The 18,863-nt window shown below is 37.9% G+C and overlaps 2 protein-coding genes across 2 annotated transcripts; one reads left to right on the forward strand and one right to left on the reverse strand.

Moving 5' to 3' along the window:
• Positions 1 to 399: 399 nt before the first annotated feature.
• On the forward strand, positions 400 to 18,808 carry LOC110383134 (collagen alpha-1(IX) chain). Its single transcript, XM_064041592.1, has 24 exons — positions 400 to 547; positions 3,937 to 4,090; positions 7,482 to 7,537; positions 8,302 to 8,527; positions 9,026 to 9,221; positions 9,603 to 9,680; positions 10,392 to 10,478; positions 11,344 to 11,412; positions 11,800 to 11,838; positions 12,087 to 12,152; positions 12,400 to 12,462; positions 12,619 to 12,714; positions 12,922 to 13,006; positions 13,239 to 13,300; positions 15,164 to 15,263; positions 15,399 to 15,487; positions 15,584 to 15,691; positions 15,812 to 15,928; positions 16,091 to 16,207; positions 17,346 to 17,400; positions 17,659 to 17,757; positions 18,056 to 18,223; positions 18,470 to 18,532; positions 18,661 to 18,808. Exons 2-24 carry the CDS (start codon positions 4,077 to 4,079, stop codon positions 18,762 to 18,764), a joined length of 2,157 nt encoding a protein of 718 aa, XP_063897662.1. The 5' UTR covers positions 400 to 547; positions 3,937 to 4,076; the 3' UTR covers positions 18,765 to 18,808.
• LOC110371718 (uncharacterized) lies at positions 13,703 to 15,087 on the reverse strand. The gene has a single exon (XM_021328086.3). The coding sequence runs from the start codon at positions 14,935 to 14,937 to the stop codon at positions 13,726 to 13,728; it is 1,212 nt and encodes a 403-aa protein (XP_021183761.3). The 5' UTR covers positions 14,938 to 15,087; the 3' UTR covers positions 13,703 to 13,725.
• Positions 18,809 to 18,863: the final 55 nt, after the last annotated feature.

Here is an 18,863-nt window from a genome sequence, read left to right on the forward strand (position 1 = left end):
GTTATTGTTGACGTTGCAATAATTAAACTGGGTCGGTAGTCATGGTGGGCGGTGTAATATATGAGGTTGACCCAAGTTTGTCACTTTGCCCTGTAAAATTGGTTCAGGTCTCCTATTATTTACTCTTAGGTCCCACCTACAATTATGTTCCAGCAATTAAGAGACATTAGAGTTTCGTTAACATTGCCTTCAGTGGTCACTTTGTCAAAAAAGGTAAAATAATGTGGAGGTTCGTTCGTAGGTAAAATACTACTATGCGATTAGTTAGATTATTTTTTGATACTAATGTTACGGTGGCGGGAAGTCACCAAAAAAAAAAAAAAGTTTCATTTCCATGCAGTTTATACTTATTTAGCTATATTTTGTAAGCAAGTTATTTAATCGCTAATGAAACACTAGTGGAGTAGCGCGCGTTTATCTTTCTGCCTATTAAGAGCTATTAACGCATGAAATCTATCGCATTCCTCGTCGGCATGCAGTAATGTTCCAGGAAGGTGGCCTATTTCAACATTCTCAGAGCCTTGACAGTGTGGCTAATGATCATGAGGTATTTGTTGCTGTAATAGTGTCATCATTGTAATGCCACGGGAGTACTTATAAATATACCCTTTGCCGTATAAAATCTTAAAGTTACAGAAGATGTCGAAATATAAAGTCAAAGACTAAAACATTCATTGATACGAGGCTAACTAGATTAACACTTTTTCACGTCAATTATTACAAAAGCATAGCACCCCTAAAAACGCCCCACCACTTTCTAGTGTTATGGCTGGAAGAAAAAGTTCATTTATACCGTCTGCCATTTCTGAAGTTATTAAGTTTCATACTCAAATATCTACATATTAATGTGGTTAAATATTGTTCCAATCTCTCATTTCGGATGGTTTATAGACACTAGCACCCTTTCCGGTTCGTGATCGACCGATTTAACCGTATTAGACAACGTATTTACTTGCTTTTTCTGGAATTTCTTGATGTCATAAATCAAGTCAGTAAGTCTCAGTTTTTTAGGGACCCAAAGACATTATCCGTTAAGTTTACGGAAAACCCATCGTATGAAAATATAGAAAAACTAATGGAAAATGCAAGTTTTTTTTTCAACTCAATTTGAAAATTAATTGAAGATGCCATTCAATTGCAAGACTGAGAGAGAGTCATCGTTTTAATTAAGTTACGAGGAGTTGATATCATAAAGGCTGATTTACATTGAGTCAGTAACTGACGTCAGTGTAGACGCCGAAAACTGACGCGTGCTATTTACACGAAGTCAGTGTAGTGTCAGTGTTTCGTCAGTAGTACTGTACTGACTTCAAATCAATTTACACGGTGGCAGTGCCGGGTCAGCACTGACTTGTCAGTGGACTGACGTCAGTTACTGACTCAATGTAAATCAGCCATGATACTAAGAAAGAATTGGGTGTCATGTGACATATGCAAGCTTAGGCGACGACGTCATCAATCTTCTGAAGAAGTATTCATTGATGCATTTTTATGATCTAAGAATTGGCGCGTGTCTGTATCGAGGAGCCAAAGTTAGCATTTTGCTAAGCACGCATAGACGAGTAAAAATCAGTTATCAAGTGGTTTAGGGAGAGGCGAAGGACGACACGGCCGACCACACAATTTTGTTGAAAAAATGCGGATGATGAATAGCATAGCTTGTGTAGAAAATACATACAAAAAAAAAAAACACGCTTTTTATAGAAAAACGAACTAAAAAATAGGAAATAAATTTTAATGAATTTAAATTAAGAAAACAGTGTTAAAAATTTCAATGAATATAAATTAATAATAGTGTGAATACAAAAAAAATATTTAAAAAAAAGCGTGGGGTGCATGGTGTCAATAGTTATAAATATTTTATTGACAGATATGAGTACAGTGATTTTCATTTCGATAATATCTTAAAAAGCACCCCACGCTTTTTTAAATATTTTTTTTTGTATTCACACTATTATTAATTTATATTCATTGAAATTTTTAACACTGTTTTCTTAATTTAAATTCATTAAAATTTATTTCCTATTTTTTAGTTCGTTTTTCTATAAAAAGCGTGTTTTTTAGTTTTTTTTAAACTATTATTTATTTTATACTTTTTAGTTTGTTTTCAAACTATTATTTGTTTTGTAGAATTAAAATTCTCTTTAGTATACAAAAATTTGTCAATATTAGAGAAAACGGCTAAAGATAATTATTGGAAATAAAAATTAACATCGAGTCCTGCCTTATCGACTGTAGAGAAAAATTCTAGAAAATTTTAATTAATTTTCTTACCTTATCGACTACTTATAGATGAAAATTATATAAATTAACAAAGATCATATTTTGCAAATTGAAAAGCCTAAAAGTCGGTGTCTAATGGATGTTACTAAGTTAATTTTGCCACCGACTTCTAGGCCGATGCACCTAAAATTTGTTTTTTTTTTGCTTTTTAGTGTTTGGGAACTCGGTTTAATTTTTTTGTAAAAAGGTTATTTATTTAAAGCTTTTCAGTGATACGAATAGTTGTCACTATCCATACAAGTGGGAAGTTCTCATCAATACAAAGAATATAAGTTCAAACGAGGTATTTTACATATTCAGTTGTCGAGTTCCCTTGACTTTCTCTGGTCTCCATCATCAGGTCAGCTCCAAACCTTCACTGTTGCAAAGGTCTTGTCAATACAAATAATTTAAGCCCAAACACGAGGTAGTTTACATATTCAGTTGTCGAGTTCCCTCGACCCTCTCTGGTCTCCATCATCAGGTCAGCTCCAAATCTTCACAGTTGAATAGTGCTTTTAGGCGTACACCTAAGTGTCAAGTTTTTACCCTATGTATGCCTACAAGTTTTGAAGGTTGCCCTCGATTTCTCAGGGTTTCCATCATCAGATCCTGACCTGATGAATATGGGACCAACTGGCAGCTATTCCAAGTCGAACAAAAAAAGAATCACGTAAATCGGTCTATAAACCTCGGAGTAATCGATGTGTATGTGTAACCTCCTCCTTTTTGGGAAGTCGGTTAAAATGGAATAATTTTATCAAATTAGTGTATTGTCATCGGTCCTCAATAAATCTACAAAGTTTGAACGAAATCTGGCCGTTTAAAGTGGGTCAAAATCGCGCCCAAAGAAGTCGGTTACAAACAAACATACAAACATACAAACCTACAAACCTACAAACATACAGGTGAAGCTAATAAAAAGCGTGTAATAAATAAGCGTTATGGATGAACTCTTATAACTTTATAATCGTGGTGGCCTAGTGGGCAAAGAACCAACCTCTCGAGTATGAGGGCGCGGGTTCGATTCCACGTCAGGCAAGTACCAATGCAACTTTTCTAAGTTTGTATGTACTTTCTAAGTATATCTTAGACACCAATGACTGTGTTTCGGATGGCACGTTAAACTGTGGGTCCCGGCTGTCATTGAACATCCTTGGCAGTCGTTACGGGTAGTCAGAAGCCAGTAAGTCTGACACCAGTCTATCCAAGGTGTATCGGGTTGAGGAGGTCAGATAGGCAGTCGCTTCTTGTAAAGCACTGGTACTCAGCTGAATCCGGTTAGACTGGAAGCCGACCCCAACATAGTTTGGGAAAAGGCTCGGAGGATGGGGGGGATGAACTCTTAGCTAAGTAGCAGTTTACACGTTAAGCTGGTTTTAATCCCGAATGTTGGGGAGGTTTGACAGTCGTGGCTAACCAGAAGGATGAAAGTCTGATAACCAGTTTTCTGTAAGTGTAGGCATGGCGTTACACAGTAACTAGATAGTGGAAGTTCAGATAGATATGCAGTTGCTATGAAAAGCTCTAGTATCCGGCGACATCCATGCACTTGGTTACACTGGAGACCTGGATACTAATTAATGAATTAGCGTAGAAAATTACAATGCGCTGACAACAATGTAGCAACATGAAGTTATGCAGTTAATATTCAATTGCGGTCTCTGTTGTCAGGAACGAATTAATTGATATATATTATCAATGTGTTCCGTCAAATCTCGGCGGGATCCAGTCAGTAAGAGTTCGCTTGGGCGCCGCGGTTGGTTCGCGCGGGGCTGCGCGCGCACGGTATGCGCTCGAGTTGAAATTTGAATATGGCGGTTTATAGGTAAGTTTTTGAATATTTTATGGATTGTTTAGAGATAGAAAGTAATGTGAATAGAGCCTTTCGACTTATAGAAAGATGTAGCTAAATGCGTTTTAGGCATTAATATCTATAGTTTTAGGAAGTTGTACCTACCCTTCACCACTTCGTTCGGGCGTTTTAGGAATGCTGTCAATGATTGACGAGAAAAAGTGCAAAAGTATAAACAGCTCTTATATCAATAAATAATTTTGACTATGAATTTATGAGGGTATACTTTTGTTTTTGATAATGTATTAAGATCATTGGTAAAAATAAGAACGATTCAGTATTTTCTAGTTTAATTTGAAACTATTTCCAGACACATTCGCTAATTGAAAATAGAATGTTACATTTTTATTCAAATTGCAAAGCAAAAGGAAAATTAAGTACCTGGTACCCTGAGTACCTATTTATCCCTTCTCAATGAATCCGTTGCATATCATAAACTATTTGAAAATTATAATATTACCACTATTTAGCCATGTAATCTCCATAGCCATACGACATTGATCCTTGTCATTTACGTATGCGGAACCCAATATGACCAGTCGTTAACAGCTCAGTCCATTAAACGGCACAAATGAATTAAATGATTGTATCACATCGCCGAATCATGCGCAACTACAAATATAACTACGTTTGTATGATTTGCGTGTGATCATCTAGATTTGTCTGATGAATACGAATCCAAGCTTATAAAGTTTATTCAAATAAAATTGCTATCTGCCAGTGACACTACTATAGAAAGTTGAAAATTACCTGAAAGGAAGCTTTACCCGAGTAATCGAACAACAATAACATGGTGTCTTTAAGATTGAATGTTTGGATTAAACTTCTACTTCATTTTTAGCAGCTAGGTGCAAAGAAAGACAAAAACATTTTGGGTCAGTGGCTTAGGCCCCCAGTGTTAGACACATCTGTGGTCGACGCCCCTGATGCGATAAATTTATTTAAACGCAATTTTCGGGGGCTTCGGCCAGAGGTGCTTTATGCACTGGGGGCCTAAGCCACTGACACAAAAAATGATTGTCTTTCTGTACCGCCAGCAGCTAAACATGAAGTACGAGCATACAAACCGTTTATCTATTTATTTCATTTGTATATCTAAATCACTAGATGATACTGTGCTTCCGAAGATGAAGCTATGAATCACTTCAGCTGGGTCACCGTGAGTCTTATTTTCTACATTACAGGATGATACGGAATACTTGTTCCGACATTACACGTGGAAATACGCAAATGGTTCCTGATGTGTCACGGGTTGGGTTTGCCCTATCTGTTGTTTTCATATCTTTACTTGAATCTAAAGTGTAGTCGAATATAAACTGCCTCGTTGGTCTAGTGGTCGCAAGCGCGGCTGCTGTGCTCGAGATCTCGGGTTCGATTCCCGGGTCGGGCCGAAATCGCTTTGTGGGTTTTCTTAAACTTTCACAAAGCAGCCCGTAGTCTGGAAGTTGGTGATTGATTCACCCGTGCATCGGAGAGCACGTAAATGTCGGTCCTGCGCCTGATCTCTTTCCGGTCGTGTCGGATTGTCGTCCCATCGGGTTATGAGAGTGAAGGAATAGAGAGTGCACCTGTGTCTGCGCAAATGCTCGTGCACTATAATATGTCCTGCGCAGCTGGCTGATCTCCTTAAGTGAGAACAGCCGCCGTGGCCGAATTCGACTGTGGACGCCATTATAAAGTTATATTAATTACAGGGACTACCTATTTTCTCTAGTTTTCCATCACTTGATGCATCTACTTTACGCATTGAAAAAGGCCCGAAAATTCTACTTAATCAGTAACGCACACGCTGATAATACATTTTCTTTTCTCACTGCCAAGGTGTCTTGGCATTCAGGTACTTATTCCCCAAGGGTATGGATTTTTCATCTCATTGCCAATTAAGCGTCTATCCAAGTAAGCTGCATAATGCACTGAGGAACGATACACAGAGTAATTCTTGAATAATTGGTCGACGAAGTGCTCAAAAACTATTATAACGAAACAATTTCCCAGTAGAAATCAAGATGCAGCTATCAGAAAAGCAAAGCACCAAAGTTATAGCTCATGTTCTCCATTACGATGCTAATAAAATTCCGATGAAACTTCAGTTAGGTAGTAGTTTACTCATTCACTGAAATTTTGGCTGCATCAATTTACAAAATTTGGCTGTTTCATTTCATTTCATTTCATTTCATTTCATTGCTATTGTGGTATAAGTTTAAAGAAGATATTTGAAACTGACTGCAGAAACTGTGTGTCAAACTGAGTGTCAGCCGCCGAATGTGAGCGAATTACGCAGTTCATTACAGTTCCGTAGATACATAAACACTTTTTCAGTTTTCAGTTTGGTTTGAACACAGCCTTTAAGTGAAGTTTAAGGAAAAACTGATTAGTTAATCGCATTCCTAAGGCAGCATTCACGATTGCTTATGAATACTCTCCCAAGCTTCATTGTTATCATCTTGTCTTCCATCCTAAAATAAGAGCGCCCAACTCACTCACACAGCTTTACATTTTACACAACTAATCATTCCCTTTAATAGCCATGTTCATTTGCCTTCCTCTAGTCCTTTCATCAGTCATATGGTGGGTCCGATGCCAACTTGACACAGACTTTCATAGAATTTTGTCTGCGCAAAAAATCGTGCATACAAAAGTCTGGGCCAATAATAAGTCTGCACACTCATTTTGTCATCATATTTTCACTCAATTTTGAAATAATGAAATAATGATAAGTCTCCAGAAACGCCATCATATTTCCTTTCAGACTTATACCCCAACTTTAAGTTCGTACAATCTTAAAGTCTAGTCACTAATGTGCATGCATTTTCCTCACAATCTTCAATAAGTAGATACCTATGTACCTACTGTTTTGTTGTCACATTGACCCACTCAAGTGTTTTGACGTCAAAGTTCCGTTGAAGACCATCAAATTGGCTCATTGGCTGCTGAAGGTCAATCAAGTGGGTCGGAGACGAGGTTCAATTATTTGTTGACCTGAAGCTATCGAGATTCGATGCCCGAAGTAGGACGTTGTTGATGTTTCTATTTATTTGATGCGTTGACTGGTGGGTTAAGGTTAAGTCTCTGTAGAAAAATCCAGCGTTTGTACGAGGTCCTTAGGTATATGTAAAATTCTGGATAATTAACTAATATTCTGGACCAAAGAACTGTATTTGTGGTTAACTCAATATTCTCAAAATATCATATAAGAAATGATATGCAAAAGTTATCTGTTCCTCATGACATACCTACACTTTAATTCTTGAAAACCTGGATATCTTCTGAATTTTCATCAATTCATACAAAAAACGACGTTACGATGTTTTTAGGTCTTACGTTGTTCATATTTTGTCTAATTCTATTCACCTTTTTGTTTCAGGTTAACTATTTTTATAATCGTGATATCATCATACCCAATCAGTCATGGACAAACAGGTGAGTTTCATTATAATAATATCAATAAAATCTTTATCTTACTCTTGGAAGTTATGGCGTATCCATATCCATGAATCCTAGTTATGTATCACGACACAATTTTTCAATGAATGCTCGTTTATCGATATGTGAATTTAGATCAGAACCACATAAATCATCTGTGACTTGTCCTCATAAAAGAACATTAAAAAACACATTAAATTGATATTGCAAGAATTGATCTGAACCAGTTCTGTCAATATCAACTGATTTTCAATTCACTTTTTGATGCGCTGAATCGATATTCCTTTAATGATGATGTATCTGCCAACAAGTATAATATTTCTTTGGTACATAAATTAAAGTGCCTATTCGACAATAGACACATCATCATCCTTTATGTATTTGACACACACTATTTACACATACCTAACACATTTCGGGGAACAATCATATAGGAAATATTCTAATATGATTTACTTTTCTGCAGAAAATGATTGCCTGCATTACATATATAGTAGCTATTAATAAAACAGTACAGTCCCTTCTTTGAACAAGGCTAGTTATATAGATGAGACACGTTTAACATCCTGAATTGAGGAAAACTGCCTTCAGAATCAGGTTACCTAACGCTCTTCAAAAGACTCCCGGCTAACTAAAGCTATTGATCGTCATAAAAATTACCACATTAACTGCTAACTTCCCATAGAGTAGGCTTACAACCAGTTCCTTTTCCTACATTTTAAATGGCGAGAACCAAGTTCTTCATACAAATATGCTTCCAGAAAACATCACAACGACAACCACGACATCAGAGCGACCCCAAGGAGACATGGGGAGTCCTTGCTCCCCTCACTTGCCAGGAGACGTGGACTTTCAGACGGTAGACCTGATAGCAGTCTACCGCATGGACCAACCTGATGCCAAGGGTATCACGCTGGTACAAGGGTCGCAGGACCTGCAGAGAGCGTATAGGATTGGGCTTGATGTTAACTTGACTTTGCCTTTGCGGTGAGTCCGTAGTGCCTGCGTAAATGTTGATCTTTATTTGACGTGTCATTGTATTATTCAAATGTATTTTTTTTTTAATTTTCTTGTATTCATAGTTCTTTATTTTAAGTCCTGTTTCAAGGCTCCCTGTATTCTACGCCCATTCGTTTAGGATTTTGAAACGCGTTTCTCATATACTTGTGTATTATTTTGAAAAAGAAGAGCTCCACAAGCAATACTGGTACCTACATCTACGTCTTTTGCGTTTGAAATAAACCTATTCTGAAAAAAGAAAGTCTTAAAAAATATTATTATTGAATAAGCTACTCTCGGATTGAAAGCTCACCGTGGTAATAGGAATGGGCTAATTTTCCCGGCTTAGGGAAGATTTTTGTCCAGCACTGGATGTTTTTCTGAAGGATTGAAATTGAATCTTTTGACCTGCAAAGAGCCCTAATCTCCTAAAGTTGTTCCACCTATATTGATACTGACTTAAATATTTCTATATCCATCTCCTAGCGAGGTGTTCCCAACGGGTCTACCATCCCACTTCTCAGTAGTAGGCACGTTCAACGCCCGCGGTCAGCGTCGGCCCTGGAGCCTGGTGCGAGCCCGCTCTGAGTCCAGCCTGCAGTTCGCCCTCACCATGCTGCCGGTCTCCAAGAAGATTGCGGTCTTCATCGGCGGGTCGAGGGTCATGTTTAATAGTTATGAGGTATTTGTTTAATGCTTTTTGCATAATGTAAAATAGAGGATATAAAGCTTTCCATCAGTGTATCAGTCTTTTACTAGTCTAGCTTTGGGTATTTTGTGTTGTAACTTTGTTACTGAAAAACAACGAGGTTGGTTTAAAAGTACTTATAAATTGTCGTATTCGAAATATACTTTTCTGATAATATCTGATTAGTTCATATACTTTATCGACAATGATAAAGGAAGTATGGTAAGACTAGGTAGAACAGGTTATGATTATTTTTTCTTTTGAGTTTAGGGCAGTTTTAAGTCCCGTAGTTTGGGCTGGGCTGTAATTTTGATGGAGGCAGCTAAATTAAAATGTTGTTATTTTACTAATTGATTACCTACGATTGTTCCTCAGATCTTCACTCCGGGTTGGCACAAGATACACGCTTCAATTTCTAATCATACGGTTCATGTTGCTGTCGACTGTGTTGAGGTGAGAACATAAACATAAGTTATTTATTAATTTAAAATATTTCAGAAGATAGAAGAATTAAAAAAAATGTTTTTATTCGTTAAAATGAATATATTTTTTATAATAGTTCCCGAGTTCAAGCAAATAAACAAAGTCGAGCTTCGTCAGGTTTATAATATCAGTAAATATTGTTAGAGTAAAAAAAAGTTCAGAGTTTGATAGAAATGGTATTTAAATAAGGTGTTGTAAATATTGTATCTCACAAGACAATACTGGTATAACTTTAGCAAGAACTACTGCATCCAGAACAGTTTCTGTTGAAGTTTCATGTCATTACACCGTTATTTGCGGCGATAACTTTGTTACTTGGATAGTTGGCTGTATGAGAATTGTGTGTATGTGTGTGTGCATTTTGATATGAATTCTAAATGTGTGTGTGTCTCATTTGGTCCTAATATCCAACTGGTCCTGGTTGAGATATGACCAAATCTAATTAAACCTTTCCTTTTTATAATATTATAAGGAGGCTAGCTTGTTTGTTAGTGGGGTACATTAAAGGCTTCGAATCTACTGAACTGATTTGAAAAATTCTATCACTGTAGGAGATATAGGCTATTTTCTCCTAGTACGGAAATTAGTTTCCACGGAATGCGGGTGAAATCATTGGCTTTCTGTGTACTTATATTCTGAACCATGGCCATTAGTAATAATAATTTGTGAATGTTCTTCCAGTTGATGCCAGAGAAGATCAGCTCTCGTGACTTCACGAACGCGACTTCTGTCACCATCGTGTCCAATGATGACGGTACTTCAGCACCTGTAAGTGATTTCATACTTTTTCTAAAACCTTATAGGTCTTTAAGCTATCTAACTCATGGATGGTATCTATCATCATAGATGAACGGTATATAAAAATGAATCCCAACATCCCTTGGTCACGCCATCACGCTTAAAATTTTGGACCGATTAAGCTGAAAATAAGAGGGGAGGTGTTTTTCAAGCTACGGGAAGCAGTTATCTCGGGACGAGGATGAAACTGAAAATATAATGTAATTTTTGGAGTTATTTACTCCATTACTTTTATAAAAAAAACATACCAAAACAAAACAGAAAATAAATCTTACCTCAAGCCCCTAAAAAAAATTGTCCCGGATCCACAGTCCGCAATATTCATACTAAAAATTGTCCGGTTCATTTGGAGGGATTTGCGAGGTCGACTCATATCCGGGACAGGTATTAGACGGATGTGGTACCGCGTTATAATACCGCAAGAAGGGTCATTACGTCAGTATCGTTGAGGGTTGACAAAACGGTTGGAATTTACGTACTAAAGGATGTTGCTTTCATTTTGAAGATTTTATGTTGACGATCAAGCGTCCACCAAATTATTTAAACAAATTATAAAATTAAAGCCGTTCCATCCAGCCGTTTACCGAAGAAGCGACACAATCTAAAAATTTTAAATAATTAGGTACAGTTTTCGCCAAACTTCAGCACCTCGGAATATTGTGTTTGTCGCCGCGCAGAGGTGATTTTGGCAAAGCAGCAACATGCAAATAATATGTGCCCAGAATTTACATAGTTACGAACTACCATACGTTCAGCAAGAACAGTAATTGTAATAATTGCCTGTGCGTAGTTAAGAAGGTCATTTATATTTATACACGTGTACTTTTGATTTCAGATAGATCTGCAATGGCTATCGTTGAGCTGTGACCGGTATAACCTGAGCAGAGACAGCTGTGAAGAAATTGTAAGCAACAACATCTATTCACTTTCACTAGTCACTACACAGTATAAATCAAAGTCGCTTTTTCATTCCCTTTATCCCTTTGTACGCTTAAATCTTCAAAACTACGCATCCAATTTTCATGCGGTTCTTTAATGCGTAAATAGAGGTAGATAGAGTGATTGAAGAGGAAGGTTTGTATGTATAATAACATCCATTAATATGTGGGGAAATACTGATATTTCGTGCGAAGCTGAGGCGGGTCGTTAGTGTGTTAATGACAAATAAGGATATTTTCCTTTAAATCTAAAAACATTTCATCTGAAATTGTCTTAACCTACACGATATAATGTGAGTGGACTCTCGATATTAGATATTTGGCTCATTGAACTAATATTATGTTCTTTCTAGGATAAACCCCAGTACTTAGTGGCTACCTCACCGCCAACGGTAAGTGGACTTTTGAATATAAAGCAAGTTTGTTCTAAAGGTGCTAGATGGAGGCGAGCTGTCGACTGCAACTGCAGATAGCACGTGCAGCGACTGCGAAACTGGTTGATAGTGCACTTAACGTCGGCAGTTGTGCCGTTGTCAGCTCGCTTTGAAATAGCACCTTAATGAAAAGGAATTCAATTAACGAATCTTTGAATGAAATTGTATTTATATTCGATACGTTTTGTTTGTTCATTTGTTTTCAGTTTGAGGTAGACCCGGCGTTGTTGGATCCTTTGGACTCCACAGTTTGCAATACCACCTGTCCTCCGGTAAGTTTAGTAATATTGCAACAGCTACACTCGCATTGAAAGTCCTGTAGGTATTGTTAAAATAATCCTGTATTGTTAATATAATTGTATATGATTGATTGAAAATAAATCATATCGTGTTGGTTAGTTCACAATATAATTATATACCAAATTGCAATGAGAAAATAGAGGGTAAAAAGTATATACATATTATTTTGTTTATATTTGAACTCTAAAAGTATTATTAAATATTTTTTTTGTCATTTAGGGTCCAGAAGGGCCGCGTGGTCCTAAAGGGGAGCCAGGGCTGAGAGGATATACTGGTATACCGGTGAGTAGCTAACTATTACTTAATAGCACTTTAAATACGTACTTATTACACTATTTCAAGGGGAAATAATTACTATTTTAATTACAACTTCATAAAGGGGTATTTTTGATGGGGTTTGAGTAGGTTATATTCTTGCATGGAAAACTTACGTTTCAGGGTATACGCGGTACAAAAGGAGAGATTGGGGCTCCGGGCCCCCGAGGCTTCAAAGGAGATATGGGTGAACCGGGCCCACCGGGAGCGGTTGTAAATGTGAGTAAGAAAAAAAAGACTTTTGTTTTCTTATTTTGTTTTTAATGAATATATGATAAATCTCTACATAATTAATACTATTTTGCTTTGATATATTGGTATTCGTTCCTTTACTATGCACGATGAAAATATTTATTTCTACAAGAAAAAATAAAGCCTTTGATTTACAATTGATGGTGTGTAAAACGAAATCTGTTGCATTTTAAGGCATCTGGTGTAGGATACGTGGGACCACCAGGTGAACCGGGGAGGCGCGGACCAAAGGGAGAGAAAGGCGATGTGGGACCAAGAGGTAAGCTCACTTATTTATATGTTTATATTGATAATAATATTGCTGTGTGTTATTTTTTTAATAATATATAAATAAAAAAAAACACATACCAAGACTTTTGGCTTTAAAATATATCAATACATTGCGAAATTGGCAAATAATGAGGAAAAATAAACCCATTACGTGAAGCTCAAATATCATGATATTTAAGCCAAAAATACGATAAATACTCAAGTAAATTATGTTGCAATAGGTGATCCAGGCGAGCGAGGGTTTGATGGAATATCTGGACTGCCAGGAATTGATGGGAAAGACGTGAGTTTACGAATTTTTTTGGTATTAGTAAATAAATAATAAATAAATAAATTGTTTATTACTTCACTTTGTACATAATTTTTACAATATTAGCTTAATTCTAAAAAGTGCTGATGTATAATTTGCCCGAACTAGGTAAAAACCTGTGTCTCGGGCGTAAAAGTGCTTATTATAATATTTATAGCGAATTAACAATAAATTGCTGTTAGTAACTAAAAACTAGGTCAATGTGACAAACACAGTGTTATTATTACACATATTTATAATAATGCTTACATACTAATTTAAAACTAAATGTTCCGATTATGTCTAGGTAATTTTGATGTATTACAATTGGCGTATAAAATCAGTAAACAAACTATCTCTAAGTAAAAACATACAATTATGTATTGTGTAAAATTGATAAAATCTAATGCATGGCGCTCTCAGGCGCCTTCATAATCCACCGAGTTAATGTTCCTGTATTCAGCGGCTTTCCTAGCAGGGCAATCCAAATCTCCTGTCTTATGGTTGTGGGGTTTATTGTAGCGCTTGCAGGTTGCACATTTCGGTGGTTGTTCCTTCGAAGAGCACTCTTGAGTTGTGTGTCCTTCTGCACCACAGTGGCTACAAGTAGAGGTGATGGACTTGCAAGTCTTGGATGCATGACCATACTGCTGACACTTGAAGCACCGAGTCACGAGGGTGAAATCTCGTACCGGGCACGAGGTCCAGTTTATATAGATCCTGTTTTGATTCACTAGGGCTCTCCGGACGCTTGCTGGCACTTCAATAATAAAGTTGCAGCTGTCAGCATCCCTTTTTCCTGACTTATGGCTTAATTTGATTGAGGATAAAAATGCATCTTTGGTCAAATTTGGTAGTTTGTCGACAATGTTTTGTTCATAAATACATTTGAAAACTTCTATCTCTGCCATGTCAGTAGGGACCCCAATAATTACGATACGGGGCTTCCGCTTACGAGGTTCATCAACAGTAAGTCCAGATGTAGAACGCTCGACAGTCTGCTTCAATTTTTGGATGTCGTCCTTGGTCTCAGTGCTTATTATTACACCACCGTTTCTTATTTTTCGTAGTCCACGTACCTTCAATTTCATTTCTTCAGGACAAACTATCTTTTGTACTAAATTTTTGGTATCTTCACTGGTCTTGGTACTGTCTCTGGGATATATAGCGACTGAGCTGGTTGCATGAGGCCGTATAAGGGTTTTTGTACCCTTCACCATGTCAGCAAAGGAAGTGCTTTCCTGTTTCTGTTTGATCAGGTTCTCTTCTAGCTTTTGCTTGATCTCAGTCAAGCTACTAGCAAGGTCTTCATTTTCCTTAAACGTTTGCAAGGTGGCGTAGTTTTGGAGGGCTTTATGTTTCAATGACTGGTATTGCACAGCCATTTGAGAGACTGCACGACCGACTTTAAGACATAGGCTACTTACTCTTAGTTTTTGTTCGGAATTCATCTTGCCTTCCGAAACCATGGTCGTCACCTCATTCAGGCACTTCTCAATGCTATTCATCCAGGACTGAATTTCGGGAGTAGAATAAATCTCAACTTCATCATCTTGTGCGCGACCTCTGGCTACTGCTGGTGATGAAGAGCAATGCGGCAGTCCGCCACGACGAGAGGGGCTGCTATCCATAATTGTTGAAGTTTACTTTTTGTCCATATTTGCAATAAAAACTGTATACTTCAGAATAATAACACTATGTCTCGAAAACTAGGTCAAAATAAAAATTGTTAATTTATGCTATTATTAGATTGCTGCGATGAGCACGTCCGCGTTCGTCGAGTTCAATAACTAATCAAAAAGTTAGTAGATATAGAATTTATATATTTCTATGTTCATTTGTTTATTCTTTTGTTAGGGTCTGCCTGGACCACCAGGGCCTATGGGTCCCCGAGGCGAGCAGGGCTTCCCTGGTCCTCCGGGCCCTGCTAGTAATATCAATGCTTCTTTGATACATGGTAAGTTATTGCTTTTTTGCTCAAATTGAGCTTTATTTAAGGTAGACAACATTCGTTGTGATAAAAGGAATTTTAATCGTAAATATTGGTCACTAAATGAACAAGACATATGGCTTGACATTGTTATTTTTAAAGGTGCTAAAGGAGAGAAGGGTGCTCCAGGCCGGGACGGCAGAGACGGCATCGCAGGCCCCAGAGGACCACCGGGCCATGATGGACCGACGGTAATATATTGAAGATATTATCATATATTTTTTTTTTACAAAATATTTCAGTGTGTTTGTTTTGTATTTAATTATTATATTTTTTTTGTCTTCCAGGGACAACCAGGGCCACAAGGGTTTTCTGGTGCACCAGGTGTGCCTGGAGTGAGGGGCCCGCCAGGCCCTGCCGGACCAGAGGGCAAGAGGGGCTCTGATGGATTACCGGTATTTTTCACAAATAATAAACAAGAAACAAAAGAAATCAATAACTTGATGAAATGAGGCCCTTTAATAGTTCTTTTATGCAGGAGTGAAGGTTTATATACTCTATTTTTTTTTTCACAGGGGCCTGAAGGTCCACCAGGGGCCCCAGGTCGGCCGGGCCCACCGGGTGCTGCAGCTGCAACAGGTGCACTAGTTTCTATACCCGGTCCACAGGGCCCACCCGGATTAACAGGACAGGTAATACTTACTGACTTAAACTGAATTCTTATCGAACATATTATTTTTTCTTGTGATTTCCATTCAGAAGTCTTTTACAATGCTTATTGCAATTCTTCTAAAGTATAATATGAATTATTCAAGTTTGTTGTCGTATTTATTATTTTCTTTTTATGCTTTTAGAAAGGGGAGCCTGGATTCCCAGGGTTCCCTGGCAAGCCCGGTGTGGATGGGATACCGGGGGCTCCGGGACCGATGGGCGCGCCAGGATTACCGGCGCCTCCTAGTATTGTAAGAGAGGTGAGTTACAAAGCTTTGCTAAGTGCATGTACGTGTTTTTTTTTGTGCTGATATGTATTCCAATCCCGTACCAAAAGTGTGACGTACTTTAGTTTCTAAAAATTCTGCGAATACGATGACTTGCCTTTGGGCGTATTCAGATGACACGCGCCGGTCACGCACATCACCCGTGCACGCGTTGTGCCCGCCTTAAACCCGCACACGCGCTGCATCCGCCTCGCACACGCCTCGCGCCCACATAAACTACTAGTGACTGGACTATGTTCGTTCACTAGGCATAGTGGCTTCCCGGTATCACAAGGCGTACGCAGGGAGGGTGCAGAGCGCGGGCAGGGCGAGTGCAGGGTTGGCGCGAGGCGGGCGCGGGGCGTGCGCGTGGCGTGCGCGTGTAGACCTTGTTAAATGCAATAGGGTATTTTAGTCTAGATGAGAAAAAAAATAAAAGTGTATTACAATGATTGTTTAGAGGAAAAGCAATCGGGAAATGTTAGTTTCACTTCGTAAGGTACATAAATATATTTTTTATTGCAGTTTAAAGTTTTTAGGTTTTTTTATCTGTCTTTGAACACTACGAAATGTCGCCGCCATGCTAATGACGTCAGTACGGTAGTAAACAACTTTTAACCAAGTGTTTGAATCTCACTGGTACTTGAATCCATAATTTGTCTGGTGTTTTTACACTAGTGTTCTCACATTCAGAAACAACACACCAACGATACGGAGCATAATTACTCATTATTAAAATTTTCAATACATATCAAAATATGTATTACTGACAGCTGTAGTTTGTTTACTAACGTAATGACGCCATGACCAAAAAACAATCATGGCGTCCGTTGTGTGCCGCGTTTTCGCGAAATACGCGCGAAATTTGAAATTATGATAAAACAATTAATTTATATTCGTACATAACGTGAGAAAAAAAAAATTTTTAATTTTTTAGAGATATATTAAGACTAAAGAATTTATTTAAGATATATTTCAAAAATGCATGTAATACCCTATTTGAGATCTATTGATGCAATAAGGCTCAAATTCTTATTTAACCAATTTCAATGCGAGTTGGACGCGGGTGGCGTGCGCTGGGCGTGCGCGTGTCGTGTGAACGCGCCCTTAATGTCGTCTTTTATCATTTCAGGCTCCTTCTATTTCTGAAGCTGAAATAAGAAACATTTGTGAAGATATTATTAAAGGTTGGTAATACGAATGGTTCTTGTATGCCATTATTGGTAACATTACATATGAAATATGTATGGATTTTACTCACCTACATTACCCATATTTTACCCTTGCTGTAGAGGGAAATAATTTTTTATCAGTACGTTATTGATTCCCTTTTTGATCTTTCCCAAGACATACTGGTTGTTTCTGTAGTTGTACATTCTCGCTTTCGAATATAATTACTGCAGTATCTTTTAGCTAAAGTATTTACTATATACAATTTTCCACAGAGCGCTTAAGAGAGCTGACTGCCAACCTCATATTGGAGACAAAAACTGTAGTTGGTAAGCGAGGACACCCGGGAAGACCAGGACCTCCTGGGCCACCAGGTAAGTACCAAAGCAGCATTATTCATTAATTCTTATATGTATTACCTATAAACTTGAAAATAATTTAAGCACGGCTTAATTAGTGCATGTGGTAAGGCATGTTCGCTAAAACCCGTAACTCAATGGCGCTTTTTGATTGCTTTTAAGACTAGGTTTAATAATGGAAAAATACTTATTCGAAAGAAGCTGCTTAAGCAACTGCCTATATTATAGATATAGGAAACTTAGCGATGCCAATTTTTATATGAAATAATGTATATGTGTAGGCAACGTTAAAACATAATCACTCTATTTCTAGGAATACAAGGTGATTCCGGAGAGCCAGGTCCGCGAGGATATCCGGGAGAAACCGGGGAGCCAGGCAAGCCTGGCAGTCCCGGACAAGCTGGAGACAAAGGGGATAAGGGCGACAGGGGCCCTCAGGGCTTTGGAGTGCAGGGCCCTGAGGGACCCAGAGGACAAATAGGTAAGTAGTACTTGTTAATGAGAGAAGTGCAATTTATTTTCATAATGCGATAGAATTTTCATAATCATTAAGACTTGATTAAATTGACTTTGTTTAAATATACTCTAGCCGTGTGAAATTTTCCATTCGCCCAAATTGAAATTCTGTTTGAATATGTAAATGATAAAGACTTTAGCAGAAAACTAGTCAGAGTACGTTTTACTTAAACTACAAGGAGTAAACTACAAGTTTCATGTTTGTTCTCAGGTCCCATGGGCCCAACAGGTCATCCTGGAAGAACTGGAGACAGGGGCGACCCAGGACGAGAAGGTAATAAAATCAAAACATATTAATTGGTTTACATATTACCTGAAAATATCTGAATACTCTTTTATATTTAGTGGCAAAAACGCAGGATTTTTAGAAAATGCGCTGTTGTAATGCTGTCTTTTTTACAGGAGCAATGGGCCCCCGCGGTCACCCAGGGCCAAGGGGCACGTGCGAGTGTCCGATGGCCTATTACGCGTACTCGCCACAAGGACTCAGTAAGGGGCCCGGATGATCGGAACTAGAACATACCTGTACTTAATAAAATGTTAAAGTAATGTTCATTGTTTTACTGCACCGAAAGACTTTTTTAATGACTTATAGTATGTAAGTG

This window comes from Helicoverpa armigera, chromosome 25 (assembly GCF_030705265.1).
Source record: "Helicoverpa armigera isolate CAAS_96S chromosome 25, ASM3070526v1, whole genome shotgun sequence".
NCBI lineage: Eukaryota > Metazoa > Arthropoda > Insecta > Lepidoptera > Noctuidae > Helicoverpa > Helicoverpa armigera.